The sequence below is a fragment of the Bubalus bubalis genome, chromosome 4, assembly GCF_019923935.1.
Source record: "Bubalus bubalis isolate 160015118507 breed Murrah chromosome 4, NDDB_SH_1, whole genome shotgun sequence".
In the NCBI taxonomy this organism is placed as follows: Eukaryota; Metazoa; Chordata; class Mammalia; order Artiodactyla; family Bovidae; genus Bubalus; species Bubalus bubalis.
The window spans coordinates 4,143,101-4,164,218 of NC_059160.1; the positions used below are offsets into that span (position 1 = coordinate 4,143,101).

Sequence of the window (21,118 nt, forward strand, 5' to 3'; positions counted from 1 at the left end):
ATTAACAGTTGGATTTTATTTAGACTGATAGAAATATTAAGTGATGCTTTGAAAATTGATTTTTTAAATAGATTTTTTACTTTGGAATACTTTTAGATATACAAAAAAATTATAAAGATAGTATAGAGAGTTCCCATATTCCCCACACTAAATTTCTCTCACTTATAGCAGGAGGAGGAGGGGGCTACAGAGGATGAGATGGTTGGATGGCATCACCGACTCAATGGAAATGAGTTTGAGCAAACTCCCAGAGATAGTGAAGGACAGGGAAGCCTGGTGTGCTGCAGTCCATGAGGTCTCAAAGAGTCAGACACAACTTAGCTACTGAACAACAAATAGCATTTTACATTATTAGTGTGCTACACTTGTCAGAATTAATTAACCCATATTTATTCATTACTATTAACTAAATTCCATACTTGATTCATTTTTTAACGTTTGACTTAATGTTCTTTTTCTGATCCAGTATACCATATTATATTTAGTCATCATGTCTTCTTAAGGTCCTCTTGGTTGTGACAGTTTCAGACTTAAACCTTGTTATTGGTATCCTTTACAGTTTTAAGAAGCATTGGTGAAGCTTTTTGAGACTGTATCTCAATTAGTATTTCTCTGTTACTTTTCTCATAATTAGACAAGTTTATGGGTTTTGGGGAAGAAGACCACAGAGGTAAAATGCCATTATTATCATAGTACGTCAGGAATGTCAACGTATCATATACAGGGAATTCCCTGGTAGTCTGGTGGTTAGGACTCTCTGTTCTTGTTGCTGAGGGCTGGGGTTCAAACTCTGGTTGGGGAACTAAAATCCCACAAACCACATGGTGTGGCCAGTAAATAAATAGACTCTACCATAAATTTAAAAAATATATATGTTATATTATTAAATCACCTATCTAATATAGTATCAGCCTGCCATCATTATTGATGGTTTTTGGGGGGCTTTTTGGCTGTGCCACATAGCATTTGGAATCTTAATTCCCTGACCAGGGATTGAACCTGTCCCTCCTGCAGTGGGAGCATGGAGTCTTAACCACTGGACTACAAGGGAAGTCCCACATGATACTCATTTGCTTAATTGTTCAATTCCAGTAATCATGTATGGCAGTACCAGAATTATTAAACCATGTCCTTGTGGGAAGCAAATTTATCAACTAGAGTACAAGGCTTGTGTATAATTATTTTTGCTTTTTATTTTATGGACTCTGGTCATTTCCAGCATTATTTAGGTTAACACGTTTCCCCTTACCCTCTTCAGTAAGGTGGTTTCATACATTTGTACTACAATTAGATTCTTCTGTAACTTTCTATATTTTATCTGGGATCCCTCGCCTTCTAAGTGAATTTTTTTAAAATGTGTACATTAATGTTTACTCTTGGAGCTGTAAATTTCTTTAGGTTTTGACAAATGCATGATGTTATGTGTCCATCACTGCAGAATCATACAGAGTAGTTTATCACTCTTTAAAAATTCCCCAGTGCTTCACCTATTTGATTTTTCCTCTTACCTGGCAACTACCGATCTGCTTACAGTCTCTGAAAGTCACTATTTAGCATTTCTTTTTAAATGTATAATTTGATCAGAAGAGCTTCTTGCTTTTATATAAGATTTTCCTTTAAAGCAAAGTTTATTTTTCTTTTTAGATCTCTTGAAGCACTGTTAAATCAGAAGAGGCCTCAATACATTAAAGCTAAAGAAAACACTTCTCACCACCTCAAGAAATTAGATATGGCTAAAAAATCAATAAAGGACAGTGAAAAACAATGTTCTAAACAGGAAGATGACATAAAAGCCTTAGAGACAGAGCTGGCTGATTTAGATGGTGCATGGAGAAGTTTTGAAAAGCAGATTGAGGAAGAAATGTTACATAAAGGGCGAGAGATTGAACTAGAAGCTGGTCAGGTGAAAAAGTTGGCATGTGGGAAATCATTTGTTTCTACTGTTTCAGCTTCTCCTTTTGATTAGAATTTAAAGGATGACTTCTCTTTCTGATTATTTTAAGAGATTGCCGCAGAATTTAAATTATAGGGATTTCGATTTTTCAGCCTATAATTTTTCAGCCTATATGGAGAACCTAAATTTAATTTTTACACTAGGCTATTTTTCCTTTATAAAAGTAGGTGACATCGTAACATTTGTGAGTTAACTAAAGTCATAGAAAATACTTCAGCAAGATTACGTGGTTCATTTTATGGAATTATATTCATATGTTTTTAAGGTAATTAACATTCATGAGGAAAAAATAATTACCTTAAAAACATAATTATATTCATACATTCTTAAGGTAATTATTTTTTCCTCATGAATATTTTAAAAACTTAAAAGTCAGATTGTATATGGCTTTGAAGAGACATGTTCACTTAATTGACAGGAGGGAAATTGGTTAAGATTGTTTAAAATGTTAAGTGATTAATGAATATCCAATTTAGTATATAAGATATAAGTCAATAATAGATATCCAGAAATTTATAATCCAGAGTTTTCAAACATTCTTTCAACTAAATTTCTATTATTTATTTCTTTCATTAATTTTATGATAACTTTATTTCATAATATATATGCTAAAATAATTGTGACTGTATAGATATAAAAATACATAATTTTCTCTGAACTCCTCTTACTTCTGGACCATTAATGAGTTTTAATGTGCTTTCTCTTACAGAATTTCTTATAGAGACCTTATAGAGTTGGTTTTGAATACCTTGTTGATCTATCTAAACAGTTTAAAATAAGATGTTCATTTTGTGTTCATGCTATCTTAGCTGGAGAAGATGGCTAATTATGATATAATTCATATAAAACATTTTTGATAAGTTTAATTATCTGCTAGTAAAGAATATCATAGAAAGAATTTCCTCTCACACTTCTTTAAATGAATTATCAATGTTTAAATGCTTTTTATACAGCTGGTTCAATATAAAGAACTTAAGGAACAGGTAAGAAAGAAAGTGGCTATAATGACCCAACAGTTGGAAAAGCTGCAGTGGGAACAGAGGTCTGATGAAGAAAGATGGGCATTTGAAAAGAGGAGACATGGAGAAGTTCAGGTACCTTGGTTTGTGCAATAAATGATTTAGAATTATTTTTCATGAAATTTTATTCCCTTTTTATATTTGTTTTTCAGTATATAAATGGCTTTACATCAGATATAAGGAATTAATTAAATTTTCTGGATTACCTGTTAGACTGCTTAGCATTATTTAGGTGCTCTTTCATAGTCTAAGATATAGACAGTGTAAGGACTTCCCTGGTGGTCCAGTGGTTAAGACTCTGCCTTCCAGTGTAGGGGATGTAGGTTCAATCCCTGGTTGAGGAACTAAGATCCCACATGCCATGAGGCAACTAAGCCCATGCACCAAATTTAAGAGAGAAACCCACGTGCCTCAGTGAAGACTGAGCACAGCCAAATAAGTAAAATAAAAGTGTAAAGAAACTGATAAAAATAACATATAAAAATAGTGTCTTCCTTCATATAGTCAGTAAGCATTTTATGCATACTTGTATAATGATAGGCAGAAAGCAAAGAGGAACTAACGAGCTTTTTGACAAAGGTGAAAGAAGAGAATGAAAAAGCTGGCTTAAAACTCAGCATTCAAAAAACTAAGATCATAGCATCCAGTCCCATCACTTCATGGCAAATAGAAGGGGAAAAGTGGAAACCGTGGCAGATTTTATTTTCTTGGGCTCCAAAATCACTGTGGATGGTGACTGCAGCCTTGAAATTAAAAGATGCTTACTCCTTGGAAGGAAAGCTATGACAAACCTAGACAGTGTATTAAAAAGCAGAGACATCACTTTACTAGCAAAGGTCCATATAGTCAAAGCTATGGTTTTTCCAGTAGTCACGTACAGATGTGAAATTTGGACCATAAAGAAGGCTGAGTTCCAAAGAATTGATGCTATCGAACTGTGGTGCTGAAGAAGACTCTTGAGAGTCCCTTGGACAGCGAGGAGATCAAACCAGCCAATCCTAAAGGAAATCAACCCTAAATATTCATTAGAAGGACTGATGCTGAAGCTCCACTACTTTGGCTACCTGATGTGAAGACCTTTCCCATTGGAAAAAACCCTGATGCTGGAAAAGACTGAGGGGAGGAGTAGAAGGGGGCGACAAAACATAAGATGGTCGGATGGCGTCACTGACTCAATGGACAGGAGTTTGAGCAAACTCTGGGAGATAGTGAAGGACAAGGAAGCCTGGTGTGCTGCAGTCCACGGGGTCACAAAGAGTCAGACATGACTTAGCAACTGAACAACAACATAATGATAGGCACAGGCAGATGCTGTTGTCTGTTCTTCCATTGAGGTTAGGAGGAGTATAACTAAAGGGAAAAAAAAACAGCATAAGTGAAAGGTCATTTGGAAATACTAAGGACATAGCCCAAGAGGAGGTAACCATGAGAGGTAACCATCAAGATGGCATTATACTATTCTGCCTTAGAGTAAGAGAGACTTGGCTTCCATCCAGTCTTTTCCTGTCACTGACTGTGTTGATATAGCTAAATCATTTCACTTCTTTGAACTTTGATTTCTTCATTTGTACAATGTCTTTTTTTGGTCTTTTTGTCTGCCTTTTTTGTGGCTGAGTAATATTCCATTGTATATATAATATACCACATCTTTATCCATTCATCTATTGATAGACATTTAGGTTGCTTCCTTATCTTGACTATTGTAAATAATACTGCAGTGAACATGGGAGTGCATATCTTTTCTAATTACTTTTTTTCTTCACAAAAATATCTAGGATTGGTATTGCTGGGTCACATGATAGTTCTATTTTTATTTTGTGAGGAATCTCCATACTGTTTTCCATAGTAGCTGCACCAATTTACGTTCCCACCAGTAGAGCATGAAAGTTCACTTTTCTCCATATCCTTGCCAATACTTGTCTTCTTGATAACAGCCATTCTGACAGGGGTGAGATGATATCTCATTGTGATTTTGACTTGCATTTCTCTGATGATATTGAGCATCTTTTCATGCACCTGCTATCTGTATGTCTTCCTTGGAAAAATGTCTATTCAGATAACCTGCCCATTTTTTAATTACTTCTTGTTTTTATGTTGAGTTGTATGAGTTCTTTGTACATTTTGGATGTTAACCGCTTAGCATATATAGTGTTTGCAAACCTCTCCTATTCAGAGCTGCTGCTGCTGCTGCTGCTAAGTCGCTTCAGTTGTGTCCAACTCTGTGCGACCCCACAGACAGCAGTGTACCAGGCTCTGCCGTCCCTGGGATTCTCCAGGCAAGAACACTGAAGTGGGTTGCCATTTCTTTCTCCAATGTGTGAAAGTGAAAGTGAAGTCGCTCAGTCATGTCCAACTCTTTGCGACCCCATGAACTGCAGCCTACCAGGCTCCTCTGTCCATGGGATTTTCCAGGCAAGAGTACTGGAGTGGGGTGCCATTGCCTTCTCCGACCTCAGCTTAAATCACTATAAGTTTCCCTCTTAGGACTACTTTTGCACATTCCATAGGTTTTGGATCATTGTATTTTGTCTCTAGGTGTTTTAAAAAATTTCTACTTTGATTTCTTCAGTGAGCCATTGGTTGTTTAATAATAATTGTTTAGTCTCCACATATTTGTTTTCTGGCAGTTTTTTCCTTCTGTTTGATTTCTAGTCTCGGTTGTGGTCAGAACACATGCTTGATATGGTTTTAGTTTTCTTAAATTTATTGTGACTTGCTTTGTGGCAACTCCTGGTTCTAGATCACTTAGTAAAGGAGTAAGATTATTTATTGACTATGCCAAAGCCTTTGGCTGTGTGGATTACAAAAAACTGTGGAAAATTCTGAAAGAGATGGGAATACCAGACCACCTGACCTGCCTCTTGAGAAACCTATATGCAGGTCAGGAAGCAACAGTTAGAACTGGACATGGAACAACAGACTGGTTCCAAGTAGGAAAAGGAGTATGTCAAGGCTGTATACACCCTGTTTATTTAACTTCTATGCAGAGTACATCATGAGAAACGCTGGGCTGGAGGAAACACAAGCTGGAATCAAGATTGCCGGGAAAAATGTCAATAACCTCAGATATGCAGATAACACCAGCCTTGTGGCAGAAAGTGAAGAAGAACTAAAGAGCCTCTTGATGAAAGTGAAAGAGGAGAGTGAAAAATTTGGCTTAAAGCTCAACATTCAGAAAACTAAGATCGTGGCATCCGGTCCCATCACTTCATGGCAAATAGATGGGGAAACAGTGGAAACAGTGGCTGACTTTATTTTTCTGGGCTCCAAAATCACTGCAGATGGTGACTGCAGCCATGAAATTAAAAGACGCTTACTCCTTGGAAGAAAAGTTATGACCAACCTAGACAGCATATTCAAAAGCAGAGACATTACTTTGCCAACAAAAGTCCGTCTAGTCAAGGCTATGGTTTTTCCAGTGGTCATGTATGGATGTGAGAGTTGGAGTATAAAGAAAGCTGAGCACCAAAGAATTGATGCTTTTGCAGTGTGGTGTTGGAGAAGACTCTTGAGAGTCCCTTGGACTGCAAGGAGATCCAACCAGTCCATCCTAAAGGAGATCAGTCCTGGGTGTTCATTGATAGGACTGATGATAAAGCTGAAACTCCCAATACTTTGGCCACCTGATGCGAAGTGGTCACTCATTTGAAAAGCTGACTCATTTGAAAAGACCCTGATGCTGGGAAAGATTGAGGGCAGGAAGAGAGGGGGACGACAGAGGATGAGATGGTTGGATGGCATCACCGACTCAATGGACATGGGTTTGGGTGGACTCCGGGAGTTGGTGATAGACAGGGAGGCCTGGCGTGCTGCGGTTCATGGGGTCGCAAAGAGTCGGACACGACTGAGCAACTGAACTGAAAACAGATTAATGTTGCTATAATGCACAGGATGAATTAGACAGGGAAAATGTTAAAGATAAATTAGAGACTACCACAATCCTTGGACTTAGTGATAAAGTGAATGGAGCAAGACTTGTGAAGTCCTCCTTCCACAAGCCTGTAGTTGCCTTTTAGATTGCTATACAGTTACAGTATTGAGCCGCTCTAGTGGAATTACTTGTCTGTTTCTCCCACCAGACCTTAGTCCTTGAGAGCAGAGACTCTGTCTTGTTCATTATAGTATCTGTAGTTTCTAGCACATGGTAGGCTGTGAATAAATATTTACTGAATGAGTTAGTTTGAGAGAGAGATAGGACTGTATATAAATATTTGAAAATAATCCCCTTGGGGTTTAAAGTTACCAGAGTAAACTTGCTGAAGATAGATACCTAGTAACTGATGGAGTGAGGATTTGAACCTTGATTCCTGAAACCTCAAAACTCTTTACCATACTGCCTTTTCAAAATAAAAATTTGCTCTCCTGAGAATTATCATATGGTTATATATTTCAAATTTAGAACAATACATGTTTATTTCAAATTTAGAACAACATATGCAATTATAGGCTTCCCCAGTGGCTCAGCAATAAAGAATCTGCCTGCAGGGCAGGAGCTGCAGGAGAATGCGGGTTCGATCTCTGGGTCGGAAAGATCCCCTGGAAGAGGGCATGGCAGCCCACTTCAGTATTCCTGCCAAGAGAATCCTATGGACAGAGGACCCTGGTTGGCTAAGGCCCATAAGGGTCACAAAAGAATTGGACCTGACTGAAGTGACAGCAAGCACAGACACATGCTATTACAAGTTCTAGGCATCTAGTGAAAAACTATTTGTTTGGAGTTGCTATAATTGATTTCAGATTTCATTTCCTATTATAGGAAAATATAAAACAAATTAAGGAACAAATAGAAGATCATAAAAAGCGAATAGAGAAGTTGGAGGAGTATACAAAAACATGCACGTGGGTATAGTAAAAACAATTGCTTGCAGCTTTCCTGTATCTATGGGGTATTGTATATTTGTGGTGAATGCTTCCCCTGTATCATAATGTTCTCACTCTCCCATTGTTTTTTTATTTCATTGTAGATAATTAAAAATTATAATTAACCACTTAAGGTTGAGATTTTGAAAATATAAATGTTTAACAGTGGTGAAACTTAAAACTCTCCTTTGGTATTGATATTTTATAATAAAAATATGTCATGAAAACTATCAGCACCTAAGTATTCTATCACTAAGAATTTCTTTTTAATTAATATTTACTTACTGTTAAGCTCATGATGATTGCTCTGGTTATAGTGAGTGATCTATTCTTTTTTCTCAGAATCCAGAAATATGTATCTTTTGACTCAAGAATTATTTAAGTATTTTTTGCTCGTGTTTGGTGTTAGGTTTATTATATTGTATTTTTCACCATTTGAAATAGATAGAGCACTATCCCATTCCCCTGCGATGCCAGGCTAGAGTGTATTGCAATTCCTAAATTTTGGGTTTTCTTTTTGCTGTATAATGTATTATTGTTATTGTCATATAGGAATTGCTTGAAAGAAAAAAAAGAGCAAGAGGAAAACTTAGTGAATGAAATAGAAAAAACAAAATCAAGAATGTCTGAAGTTAATGAAGAGTTGAATCTTATTAGAAGTGAATTGCAGAGTGCTGGAATTGATACCCATGAAGGAAAACGTCAGCAAAAGAGAGCAGAGATTCTAGAACACCTTAAGAGACTTTACCCAGATTCAGTGGTAATTGAAATAAAAAGGCTAAGCTTTCTTATTTGTGATTAAAAATTTGAAATTATTAGGAAGTATTATTTCAGAAACCTATAAATTTTGTGTTTTATTATTTATACTTAAGGCATAATAGTAACTGGGGTAAAATGTGTATAATCCCCAGTAATGTCTATAGGTAAGTAATTACTGGGGAGAAACATTGATATGAACACATTACCCAGAGAGTCCAGATATCCCCAAAGGATATGCGTATATGAAATAGTCTGTTGCCCTGTAGACACATAGCCTTAAACCTCATTTTCTTCATGATTTCAGGTTTTTTTTTAAAGTACTTTCTTCAGTGAACATTGTTGGCATACTTTTGAACAGTGAATTTTTATTCTCTAACTCTGACTGTCCATCCAGTATTACTAGTTTATTTCATTGGCCCCAATGCAGCAATATCTAACTTGTTATGTGAGGTATCCACTTGAGAGAATTATTCCTTTTGGTGTTTGGGGTCTGTCATCTCACTCTCTTGTCACTGACACCAGTGTACACTGTGTGCTCCTTGTTTCACGACAGCCTTTTTTTTCAGCATCTGACACTGTTAACCACTTGCACTTTTTGAAACACTTGTTTGTTGGCCTCCTTGATACCATACTCTGTTGGTTTTCCTATTTCTCTGATCACCTATCTTCATTTCGTTTATAGCATCTTTTTTGCGTTTCTGACTCTTTAAGTGTTAGTTTCTAGATAATGATAGAAGAATAAGGGTGGGTCACAAAATTCTTCCCCCAATACCAAGGAAAATCACAAAAACTAGTGGAAAACTAGTTCAACAACCAAAAGAGGAAAGGGGCTCATACATCATGCTCTACTAACCTTCAGAAAATAGTAATAGTCCAGGATTTCTTTTTAAAGATTAAAATATAACATTGCTGATTCTTAATTCTGCACAAGGCAAACTGATAAATTGATTAATTCCTGAGAATTCTCACTTAGTATCCCTTATCTAGCAAGAAGGAAACTTTGTTGTTTCCTTCTGAGTAGAAAACTAGCACTCAAATAGAATCAGAGAATATGGACCTCTGCTTCTCTTAGATGGAAGTGAAGGCTCTAGAGCTCTTCATTAAATTGAGAAGCCAGTTCAAAGCCCTCTCCCCCCAAATGGGATCTGTTCTCTTTCCCCCAAGAAGAAAAACCTTAGTATGGGATATTAATTGAAGAAAGAATAAAACTCAGTTATTCAAGTAAAATATGTGCATAGCTTTAGCACAGCTCTCATTTACCCTTGCTTTTTAAGCCCTTGGGCATCCCTGGTAGCTCAGCTGATAAAGAATCTTCCTGCAATGCAGGAGACCCCGATTCAATTCCTGGGTCAGAAAGATCCCCTGGAGGAGGGTACAGTAACCCACTCCAGTTCAAGTCCTTGGGTGATGGGCAATCAGAAAATCTTTAGAATATAGAACAGAAAATACTTGGTCCATCATTTGTTGCTCAGAGGAGATAACCATCTCAGTTTTAGGTGAGACAATCAAAAAAAATTATCCATCACAGAAAGTAAAAGGTTTACACAGAGCTGCCCACATTAAATATAGGAAAAGTGAAGAGAAGCTATATGGCAGCATAGGTACATATATTAAAAGAAAAAAAGAATAAAAGGCATTTAGAAGTCAAAGAGCCTTGTGGAAGAAAGTTACAGAACAAAATCCCTCATAAGCTTTTTGTGCTGTAGACAATTTAATAAGAGCTTGAATTCACAAAACCAAGTTGAAATACCAGAATAAAATAAAATGTAGTGCTAAGAAAACAAATCAAGAACAAGCATTACTAATAAATTGCATGAACTAATTGCATGAACTAATAAATTGCAAATAGCAAGAAATGGTTACATAGCTGAAAATCAAACTACTGACCTAGAAGTCAGGTTTTAGTTAATCATAACTGAATTGAGAAGAAAAAACAAGATAATAAATATTAATGATGATCTATCGTAAGAAAATTGGTTTTTCTGAAGTAGAACCTAGCGAATGAAGAGTCTAAAGATGTAAAATTGAATCTGGAAGACGTCTAGGGAGCATTGATACAGGACGGCTGGCATTCTGATGTTTTCTAGACTTTTTGAACTTCAGTCTGATTCTTGACCCGTCCTCAGATCCTCAAAAACACTTCTCTGTGGGAAGGCATCTCTGGCTTCTCAGGTCAACCTGGTCCCTGTTACATATTCTCAGAGCACTCTGTGCTTAGTCACAGTGTCTCTTTTAACTCTTACTTTGTACATGCATATAATTATTGATCATTTATTTTCTTCCCCTACTAACCTGAAAGCTCTGAGGTTAGAGAGGATCTGTTTTGTTCAGGCATGTTTACCCAGCGTCTGGCTCAGCACCTGCATGCAGTAGATGCCTCACAGATTCTTATTTAATAAGTAAGGTCATGAATGAATGCTGTTTCGTTACTAGGTTTGTAAAATATTTTAGTACCTTGGTATGACTGCTGCTGCTGCTGCTGAGTCGCTTCAGTCGTGTCCGACTCTGTGCGACCCCATAGACGGCAGCCCACCAGGCTCCCCCGTCCCTGGGATTCTCCAGGCAAGAACACTGGAGTGGGTTGCCATGCCCTCCTCTAGGGAATCTTCCCAATCCAGGGATCGAAACGAGGTCTCCCACATTGCAGGCAGATTCTTTACTGTCTGAGCCACCAGAAATTTATTTCCATTTTCCATTTGAGACTGTTAAATTATGATGTTTATAATTTTGTAAAACTAGTTGTGATCTGTGCTGCTTTGTTGCATTAAAAAATGAATTATACGTTTCTCATTAATGTGTTTGTTTTTCTCTTTTTTGAAACCTGCTAAGTTTGGAAGACTACTTGACCTGTGTCATCCTATTCATAAGAAATACCAGCTGGCTGTTACTAAACTTTTTGGTCGGTACATGGTTGCCATTGTTGTAGCCTCTGAAAAGGTAGCAAAAGATTGTATTCGATTTCTGAAGGAGGAAAGAGCTGAACCTGAGACGTTCCTTGCACTAGATTACCTTGATGTAAGAAATTTGTAATCCTTAGTATTTAATGGTGATAAAATTCTGTCTTTTAAAGTATGTCTTTATTGCCTGAGACTGTGGTAGTAATTTACAAAGTCATTGATTGGATGCCAGTTAGTCATTCAAATGGCTGGTGTTCATATATTGACAGGCAAAGAATAATATCTGGAGAAGGTGATGGCAACCGACTCCAGTACTCTTGCCTGGAAACTCCCATGGGCAGAGGAGCCTGGTAGGCTGCAGTTGATGGGGTCACGAAGAGTTGGACACGACTGAGCGACTTCCCTTTCACTTTTCACTTTCATGCTCTGGAAAAGGAAATGGCAGCCCACTCCAGTGTTCTTGCCTGGAGAATCCCAGGGACGGCAGAGCCTGGGTGGGCTGCCATCTATGGGGTCGCACAGAGTCAGACACGACTGAAGCGACTTAGCAGCAGAGGTAGCTGTCTTTCTTGCCTTCATATCATTTCTTCCTAATCTAGTTTTGCCATAATTTACCTTCATGATTCTGAGCACGCTGCTCTAGCAGTGCACCACTAGCCAGCAATTTGTTTTCTCCTATAGCATGTTGGTATATTGTATATTGGTATATAGTATGTTGGAGAAGGGTGAAGCGCATGTTCTGTCAGTGAAATGCTAACCCAAAGTTTCAGTTGTAAGTGTGTGGTCCAGTAAATATGTGTCAGCTATTGGTGGAGCAAGCTAAATTTTGAGCTTTGAGGTATGTATTGAAAGGTCTTAAGAGTATCTAAAATTTATATAATATTTATATCTGCACACATATTTTGGTTATAGGGCTTTTGTTTATGAAAATGAAATTATACTTGCTGGTTTTCAGTAACACATTGCAAATATCTTTTGATCTCTTTATCAACCCAACTTAAGTCATGTCAAAGGGGATCTACAAGCTTTCCTGATATTTAAGCCTAAAATGGTTTTCTGAGTTCCATACTATTGTGCCACTCTTTTAAAAGTATATAAATAGGTATTTCCTCCCACTAGATTTTATGATTTTGAGAGCAGGAAGGGTTTCTCAGTCATTGCTTAATCCCAACTAGTTAGTGATAAAATTTAATCTGGAAATTATATCTTCTGGCATTTGATGAAGTATATTTTTAAAAAATATTAAATGAAGCCGGGGTATTGTTCATCAGATTCTCATCTAACTTTTATTGTGTATAAGTGCATACTACTAACCACTTACTGTCATGTTTATATATATTCTTTGAAAAAGAATGTACTGAGTATTTGGTTTATATTTTAATATACCTAATATATCAAGTATTTTTTAAACCTTTTAGATCAAACCAATCAATGAAAGATTGAGGGAGATTAAAGGCTGTAAAATGATGATTGATGTCATAAAGACTCAGTTTCCTCAGCTGAAGAAAGTAATTCAGTTTGTGTGTGGAAATGGCCTTGTCTGTGAGACTCTGGAAGAAGCAAGGCATATTGCCTTCGCTGGACCTGAAAGACGGAAAGTAAGAGATTTAATTTGCAGTTTTGTATAATTTAAAGCAGTATTTGTAAGACTAACATGTTACATATACAAATATTTATATATGCTTTCATATGTTCTCCTATGTGAGGAAGACTAACAGAACCTAAGATGTTCATGGCTGCAGTAGTTTTTATAATGTTAAGTATTCAAAAGTTAATTTCTCTAGTATTTCCCCAAATCAGAAATCATATTTTGGAAGTTAGATTTATTGTAGTGATATCCTAGAGCTGTTAATTTTTTAACTATATATACAATGGATCTCAGATTTTCCCTGTATTTACATATATAATACATACATTTCTGAATACCAGGAAAGAATTTAGGTGCTTAGTTTACATTCTCAGTTATTCTATAGTTTAATGAAGATACTAACTGTCCTTTTATACATTCAAGGTTTTAACACATTTGAAGTTATATAGAAATAGCACAATTGAAATGAGGTTACTAAATATTAGTCTCTCAAATAATTTAGGTTTTAAAAATATTATTTCCTCTCAATTGAAATAGAGTTTGTATTTAATTAAGCAGTGTAAAATTATTCTAATTATCTGATATAGTCTTTTTAAAAAAACTACTTTGTGATAACATAGTACCTAAGGGCATTAACTATGGAGTAAGACCAGTTCCCTGATAGCTGGTAAAGAACCTGATAGCTGGTGAAGATACCCTGACAGTTGGTAAAGAATCTGGCTGCAATGCAGGAGACCCCAGTCAATTCCTGGGTCGGGAAGATCCACTGGAGAAGGGATAGGTTACTTATTCCAGTATTCTTAGGCTTCCTTTTTGGCTCAGCTGGTGAAGAATCGACCTGCAGTGCAGGAGACCTGGGTTTGATCCCTGGGCTGGGAAGATTCCTGGGTCAGGAAGATCCACAGAAGAAGGAAAAGGCTACCCACTCCAGTATTCTGGCCTAGAGAATTCCATGGACTGTATAGTCCAAGGGGTTGCAAAGAGTCGGACATGACTGAGCGACTTGCAAAAAAAAAGACCGGTGATACTACTTAGTAATTAATTATGTAAATTTAGGCAAGTTTCTAAACCTTTTAGTTTGTTCATCTAAAGTGGCAGAAATAATAGTACTTATTTCATAGAGTTATAGGATTAAATAAGTAATAACATGCAAAATGCTTTTATAGTGCCCAGGAAATAGCTCTCAAAAAAGTGATAGTCAATTTGTATTTCCTAGTCAGTTTACACATTTGATGTGAAATGTCCAGAATTGCAAATTAACACATAGCAGGCTATACTTATCAAAGAGAGGAATTTCCCGTATTAAGTGTATTGACTTGTCTTATGTGATTAACTTCTCATACACTTTAGTAGTTGTAGCTATAATAATCTTAATGTGATCTCTGTCATTGATTTCTCCATATTAAATTTAAGCAGGTGTAATAAGTGAGCTACTAAGATATCTTCCTTATTTGCTACCTCATTAACTATGCTGAAGTTGATTTTTGTATATTTGTAAAATTGATTTTTGAAGATTTGTGTGATGAATTTAAAGAAGTCACATGAAGATAAGACTGTGTTTAACTTTTCCTTCGTTCACCATATATTGATGGTTTATATCTTGTTCATAGTAATATGCCTTACCCCTTTAGGCTATATTTTGTTCTTTTTGTTACTTCAAAATTTTAATCAGCATTATATATCATATTTTTATCTTGAAGTATGTTCCAGGGACTCTTCCTCCCATTATTATTATTCCACTTGAAGAATATGCTCTGTTTTAGGATGCAAAAGACATTTGGATAGATGTCATATTTTCACAGAAATCATCTGTACTTTTGGTTTTCCATGGACTTGATGTCTTTCCATTGTCTTGATAATGTGGTTTAAAATTTTCTTTGTTCAAACATTGCAAGTTACATCACAAAATTGTATTTTTGTTGATTTATAAACTACATAATAATGTAAATTACAGTGATTTTGCTAGATGTAGTTTAGTCATTAAGATATTTATAACTCAGTCTTAAAATAGTTTAAAAATTTATGTAACAAAATTTTAAAATCTAGAGTCTCTTTCAGTACATGTGATTATTTCATCCATTTCCCTTAAGCAAAGAAACAACAATTATTTTGCTTCCTTTTCCCATAGACTGGATGGTTATTTCTCTAAATCATATATAGAAATATCTGTTTATGCTTTGGGCTTCCCTAATAGCTCAGTTGGTAAAGAATCTGCCTGCAATGCAGGAGACCCCAGTTTGATTCCTGGGTTGGGAAGATCCACTGGAGAAGGGATAGGCTACCCACTCCAGTATTCTTGGACTGCCCTTGTGGCTCAGCTGGTGAAGAATCCACCTGCAGTGCGGGAGAGCTGGATTCAATCCCTGAGTCGGGAAAATCCCCTGGAGAAGGGAAAGGCTACCCACTCCAGTATTCTAGCCTAGAGAATACAGTCCATGGGGTCGCAAAGAGTCAGACACAACTGAGCGACTTTTCACTTTCATTTATGCTTTACCCTTCTAATATGATGTAGCAAAAAAACAGACCCAGAAAAATGTTATTAACTACCTGGTAATCTGTGAAAACATCGTTTTTCCAAAAATTAAATACATTAAACAAGAGAGAATAAAAATGCAGGGTACAGTAGGTTGAAAAAACTGGGTATCATCTAGAATAAAATATAGTTGAATCTACACTTCATACCTTATATCAGTATATTCATGGATTAGAAATGTAAATGTTAAAAAATAAAACTGTAAAGGTATCAAGAGAAACTATTGGAAATTTTTTTCTTAATCTCAGAGATAGTAAGGCCTTTCCAATATGACCAAAAATTAAAAAAGCCAACCCCAAGGCTAAAAAAAAATGGGTGAAAAAGTTAGTCACTTAGTCATATCCAACTCTTTGTGACCCCATGGACTGTAGCCTGCCAGGCTTCTGTCCATGGCATTCTCCAGGGAAGAATACTGGAGTGGTTTTTAGCCATTATTAATGGCTATGCATAAATTTACATAAACATTTCTGCATAGAAAAGACCATTATAAGCAAAATCAAAAGACATGGCAAACCAGAGAAAATATTTTCTACTCATAAAAAAGAAAATTTGCTACAAATCAATCAGGTAAAGAACAGAAATAAAGTTGAAAAATAGACAAAGGAGAGGAGCAAACTTAGGTTCATAAAAGGAAATATAATTGCTGTTAAATATGAAAACTCACCCTCACTTAAAATATGGGAAATTCCCATTAAAACTATACCAAAATACTGTTTTCACTTATCAAATTGACCAACATCAAAAAGTTTAATAACACTTTATGGGGAAAGAGACCCTTGGGTTCACTGCTCTGGGTGTGTAAATTTGTGCTAGCTCTTTGAAGGGCAAGTCTAGCAGTTGTACTTCTTCAGAACTTTACATACACATAAAATCATATGTGTATGAAATGATATATATATATATACACAAGATTTAGTTATTGAACCATTGTGTGTAGCAAGAAATTTGGAAACAATTTGCCCAAGACTGTTCAGTAAAGTTATAATGCATTTATAAAATGGGACACTATATAACCTTAAATAGAGGAAATGAAGCTCTTTATGTACAACTGTCAGATAATCTCCAAGATTTCAGTTCAGTTGCTCAGTTGTGTCTGACTCTTTGCGACCTCATGGACTGCGGCACGCCAGGCCTCCCTGTCCATCACCAACTCCTGGAGTTTACTCAAACTCATGTCCATTGAGTCGGTGGTGCCATCCAGCCATCTCATCCTCTGTTGTCCCCTTCTCCTCCTGCCTTCAATCTTTCCCAGCATCAGGGTCTTTTCAGATGAGTCAGTTCTTCGCATCAGGTGGCCAAAGTATTAGAGCTTCAGCTTCAGTCCTTCCAGTGAATATTCAGAACTGATTTCCTTTAGGATGGACTGGTTCGATCTCCTTGCTGTCTAAGAGACTCTCAAGAGTCTTCTCCAACACCACAGTTAAAAAGCATCAATTCTTCAGTGATCAGTTTTCTTTATAGTCCAACTCTTAAATCTATACATGACTACTCCAAGATATAGTCAGTTTTTTAAAAAGTAGTAAGTAGACTAGTGTTTATTATGTTACCATTTGTGTAAAACATGAGGAAAGGAGATGTGTATTTGTTTATGCAAAAACATTTCTGGAAGAATACATAAGAAATTGACAGCATTGATTATCTCTGGGGAGGGTAACTGGGTCATAGGGGCTAGCAATACCAGGGAAATTTTTTACTCTGTGCCCTGTATCTTTTGGAGTTTGAACTATGTGAATATCTTACCCATTCAAAAATAAAAAGGAAATGTTAAAGTATATTATTTTCCATACCTGTGAAAGACAGCTTAAAAATACGTATAACCTGTATAACACAAAAGTTACAGAGGATCTGCTTCCGCAGCTTACAACACTGAAACAGAATTTCTTGAAACAGTTGAATTTGATTCAGTGGAATGATCGGATATACCTCAGAATGAATTTTTAATGCCAAAGAAATCCTCCTTTTCCTAAGCCAGGCTCTCTAGAACTTTTATTTAATGCTACCAATATTTAAAAATTCCCCCAACTACTTATTTTATATGAGATCCCCAAGGTATTTTTTGGGGAATGCAAGCCCCCAAATACGCATAGGATGACTGCACTGAGCAACGATTGTAAACTGTAATTTGCAGGCTAGAAATAGAAATTGTAGTCCTTCCAGAATAGCTTTGACTGTCAATCAAATGAAACAGGTTATTTGATACTTAGTTTACTTTTTAAAGAAATAAATTATTTTAATAAACCTAGAAACTATTTTTAAAAGCCCTATAATTCTATGAATTGCTGCCTATTTCATTTTTAGAATTAAAGGAGGTCTATAACATGGTGATTATTAAGAACATGGACATAGATGTTCCCTGTCTTAAAGAGATGGGAACACCAGACCTCCTTACCTGTCTCCTGAAAAACCTGTATGCACGTCAAGAAGCAACAGTTAAAACCTTACGTGAAACAATTGACTGGTTCAGTTGTGGGAAAGGAGTATGTCAAGGCTGTATATTGTCACTCTGTTTATTTAGCTTTGTGCAGAGTACATCATGTGAGATGCCGGGCTGGATGAATCATAAGCTGGAATCAAGATTTCCAGGAGAAATATCAACCTCAGATTTGCAGATGATACCACTCTGATAGCAGAAAGTGAAGAGGAACTGAAGAGCCTCTTGATGAAAGTGAAAGAGAGTGAAAAAGCTGGCTTAAAACTCAGCATTCAAAATATGGAGATCATGGCATCAGTCCCATCACTTCATGGCAAATAGAAGGGAAAAAGTAGAAGCAGTGACAGATTCTATTTTCCTGAGCTCCAAAATCACTGTGGACAGTGACTGCAGTTGTGAATTAAAAGACGCTTGCTCCTTGGAAGGAAAGCTATGACAAACCTAGGCAACGTGTTAAAAAGCAGAGACTTCACTTGGCTGACAAAGGTCCATATAGTCTGGATTTGAGTGAAAGTGAAAGTTTCTCAGTCGTATCCAACTCTTTGCAACCCCATGGAATAGTCCATGGAATTCTCTAGGCCAGAATACTGGAGTGGGTAGCCTTTCCCTTCTCTAGGGGAACTTCCCAATGCAGGGGTCAAACCCAGGTCTCCCACACTGCAGGCAGATTCTATACCAGCTGAGCCACCAGGTACGCTCAAGAATACTGGAGTGGGTAGCCTATCCCTTCTCCAGGGGATCTTCCTGACCCAGGAATCGAACTGGGGTCTCCTGCATTGTAGATGGATTCTTTACCAGCTGAGCTACCAAGGCGTGGATGTGAAGAGTTGGACCATAAAGAAGACTGAGCACCGAAGAATTGATGCTTTCTAACTGTGCTCTAGAAGACTTTTGAGAGTCCCTTGGACAGCAAGGAGATCAAACCAGTCAATCCTAAAGGAAATGGACTGTGAATATTCATTGGAAAGACTGATGCTGAAGTTGAAGCTCCAGTACTTGGGCCACGTGACATGAAGAGGTGACTCATTGGAGAAGACCCTGATCCTGGGAAAGACTGAAGGCAAAAGAAGAGGGCAGCAGAGGATGAGATGGTTAGATAGCATCACTGACTCTTTGAACATGAATTTGTGCAAACTCCTAGTGAAGGACAGAAAAGCATAGTGAAGGACAGAAAAGCCTGGTGTTCTGCAGTCCATGGGGTGGCAAAGAATTGGACATGACTTAGCAACTAAACAACAATAACAGATGGCTTTAGGCAAGCTTCTTAATATCTGTAAGCCCCAGTCTATAAGATGGAAATCATATTTTCTCATGGGGTGCAAACATAGAATTGAATAGCATATATGCACTATGTCAAGCATAGTATGATAAATAGTTACGGTAATGACAGCAGCAGCCAACAAAGTAATAAAAAGAATCTCAGAAAATTGTGAGTACCCTCTGCTCTAAGAGGGGAAGTTGACTTGGCCAAGTGTGATGCCTGGAAAGAGAGAGCTGGCATAGAATAGCATATGTGTTATGACAGATTCTTAGTTCAAAGTTCTTGATACACTTCTCTCTCTTCTTGCCAAGCCAGCCCACAAATTTGTGTGTGTGTGTCACATTTGACTTTTACACATTCAAAAAACAAGTTAATAAATGTTCAGTTTGGAAAATAGAGCTCAAAAAGGAAAATTGGGACTTCCCTGGTGGTCCAGTGGTTAAGACTCCGCACTTCCAGTGCAGGGGACATGGGTTCAGCCCCTGGTGGGGGAACTGAGATCCCACATGCCATGTGGTGGACCCCCCCCCAAATAATGGAATGTGAAAACCATCCCTAACATGTTCTATAGAGTTGCCAGATCAAATATTTGGACATAAATTTAAAAGTTATTTGTTGTTTATCGGAAGTTCAGATTTAACTGGGCATCCTGTATTCCTCTTTGCTAAGTCTGGCAACCAAACTCTTGAAAGATCTAGTGATACTTGATAGTCAGCTATATTACTCTTAGCCTTTGTAGGTATTGATATATGTATAATTGGGTCTTTACCATGAGATCAAGTATGTATTTACTACATTTTTTAATGATATCACTTCTATATTTTAATTTTAATCTAGAATTAATTTTAATATGTATTATTAGATGTAGATATTAGCTTTTCCCCCCAAATGGGTGATTATCTATCCCAATATATTTAATAATTTTTATTTTTCTTTTTGATTGAATTAATTGACTTCTCATCATAGTCTAAATTATTTATACTTTCTTTTTTCATCTAGTTTAATTTGTTATCTCTTATTTGTAGCTGGGGTGGAAAAGGTCAGTTTTCATTTCAATCCCAAAGAAAGGCAATGCCAAAGAATGCTCAAACTACCGCACAATTGCACTCATTTCACACGCTAGCAAAGTAATGCTCAAAATTCTCCAAGTCAGGCTTCAGCAGTATGTGAACCGTGAACTTCCTGATGTTCAAGCTGGTTTTAGAAAAGGCAGAGGAACCAGAGATCAAGTTGCCAACATCCGCTGGATCGAGAAAGCAAGAGAGTTCCAGAAAAACATCTATTTCTGCTTTATTGACTATGCCAAAGCCTTTGACTGTGTGGATCACAATAAACTGTGGAAAATTCTTCAAGAGATGGAAATATCAGACCACCTGACCTGCCTCCTGAGAAACCTATATGCAGGTCAAGAAGCAACAGTTAGAACTGGACATGGAACAACAGACTGGTTCCAAATAGGAAAAGGAGTACATCAAGGTTGTATACTGTCACCCTGCTTATATGACTTCTATGCAGAGTACATCATGAGAAACACTGGGCTAGAAGAAGCACAAGCTGGAATCAAGATTGCCGGGAGAAATACCAATAACCTCAGATATGCAGAAGGAAAATTATGACCAACCTAGACAGCATATTGAAAAGCAGAGACATTACTTTGCCAACAAAGGTCCGTCTAGTCAAGGCTATGGTTTTTCCTGTGGTCATGTATGGATGTGAGAGTTGGACTGTGAAGAAGGCTGAGCACCGAAGAGTTGATGCTTTTGAACTGTGGTGTTGGAGAAGACTCTTGAGAGTCCCTCGGACTGGAAGGAGATCC

General features: G+C 37.0%; 1 protein-coding gene across 5 annotated transcripts in view; it reads left to right on the forward strand.

Annotated features, from left to right (window-relative positions):
- SMC1B (structural maintenance of chromosomes 1B) overlaps positions 1-21,118 on the forward strand; it is an 82,636-nt gene that overhangs the window by 13,709 nt on the left and 47,809 nt on the right. For 2 of the 5 annotated variants that reach the window (XM_044940757.1, XM_006063279.3), the window contains 6 exons: positions 1,645-1,903; positions 2,908-3,048; positions 7,730-7,812; positions 8,386-8,593; positions 11,422-11,607; positions 12,908-13,087. In XM_044940757.1, the coding sequence (XP_044796692.1) occupies positions 1,645-1,903; positions 2,908-3,048; positions 7,730-7,812; positions 8,386-8,593; positions 11,422-11,607; positions 12,908-13,087 (1,057 nt within the window). The remainder of the gene's footprint in view (positions 1-1,644; positions 1,904-2,907; positions 3,049-7,729; positions 7,813-8,385; positions 8,594-11,421; positions 11,608-12,907; positions 13,088-21,118) is intronic. The other 3 variants (XM_025282691.2, XM_044940756.1, XM_044940758.1) reach the window with 3 other exon arrangements.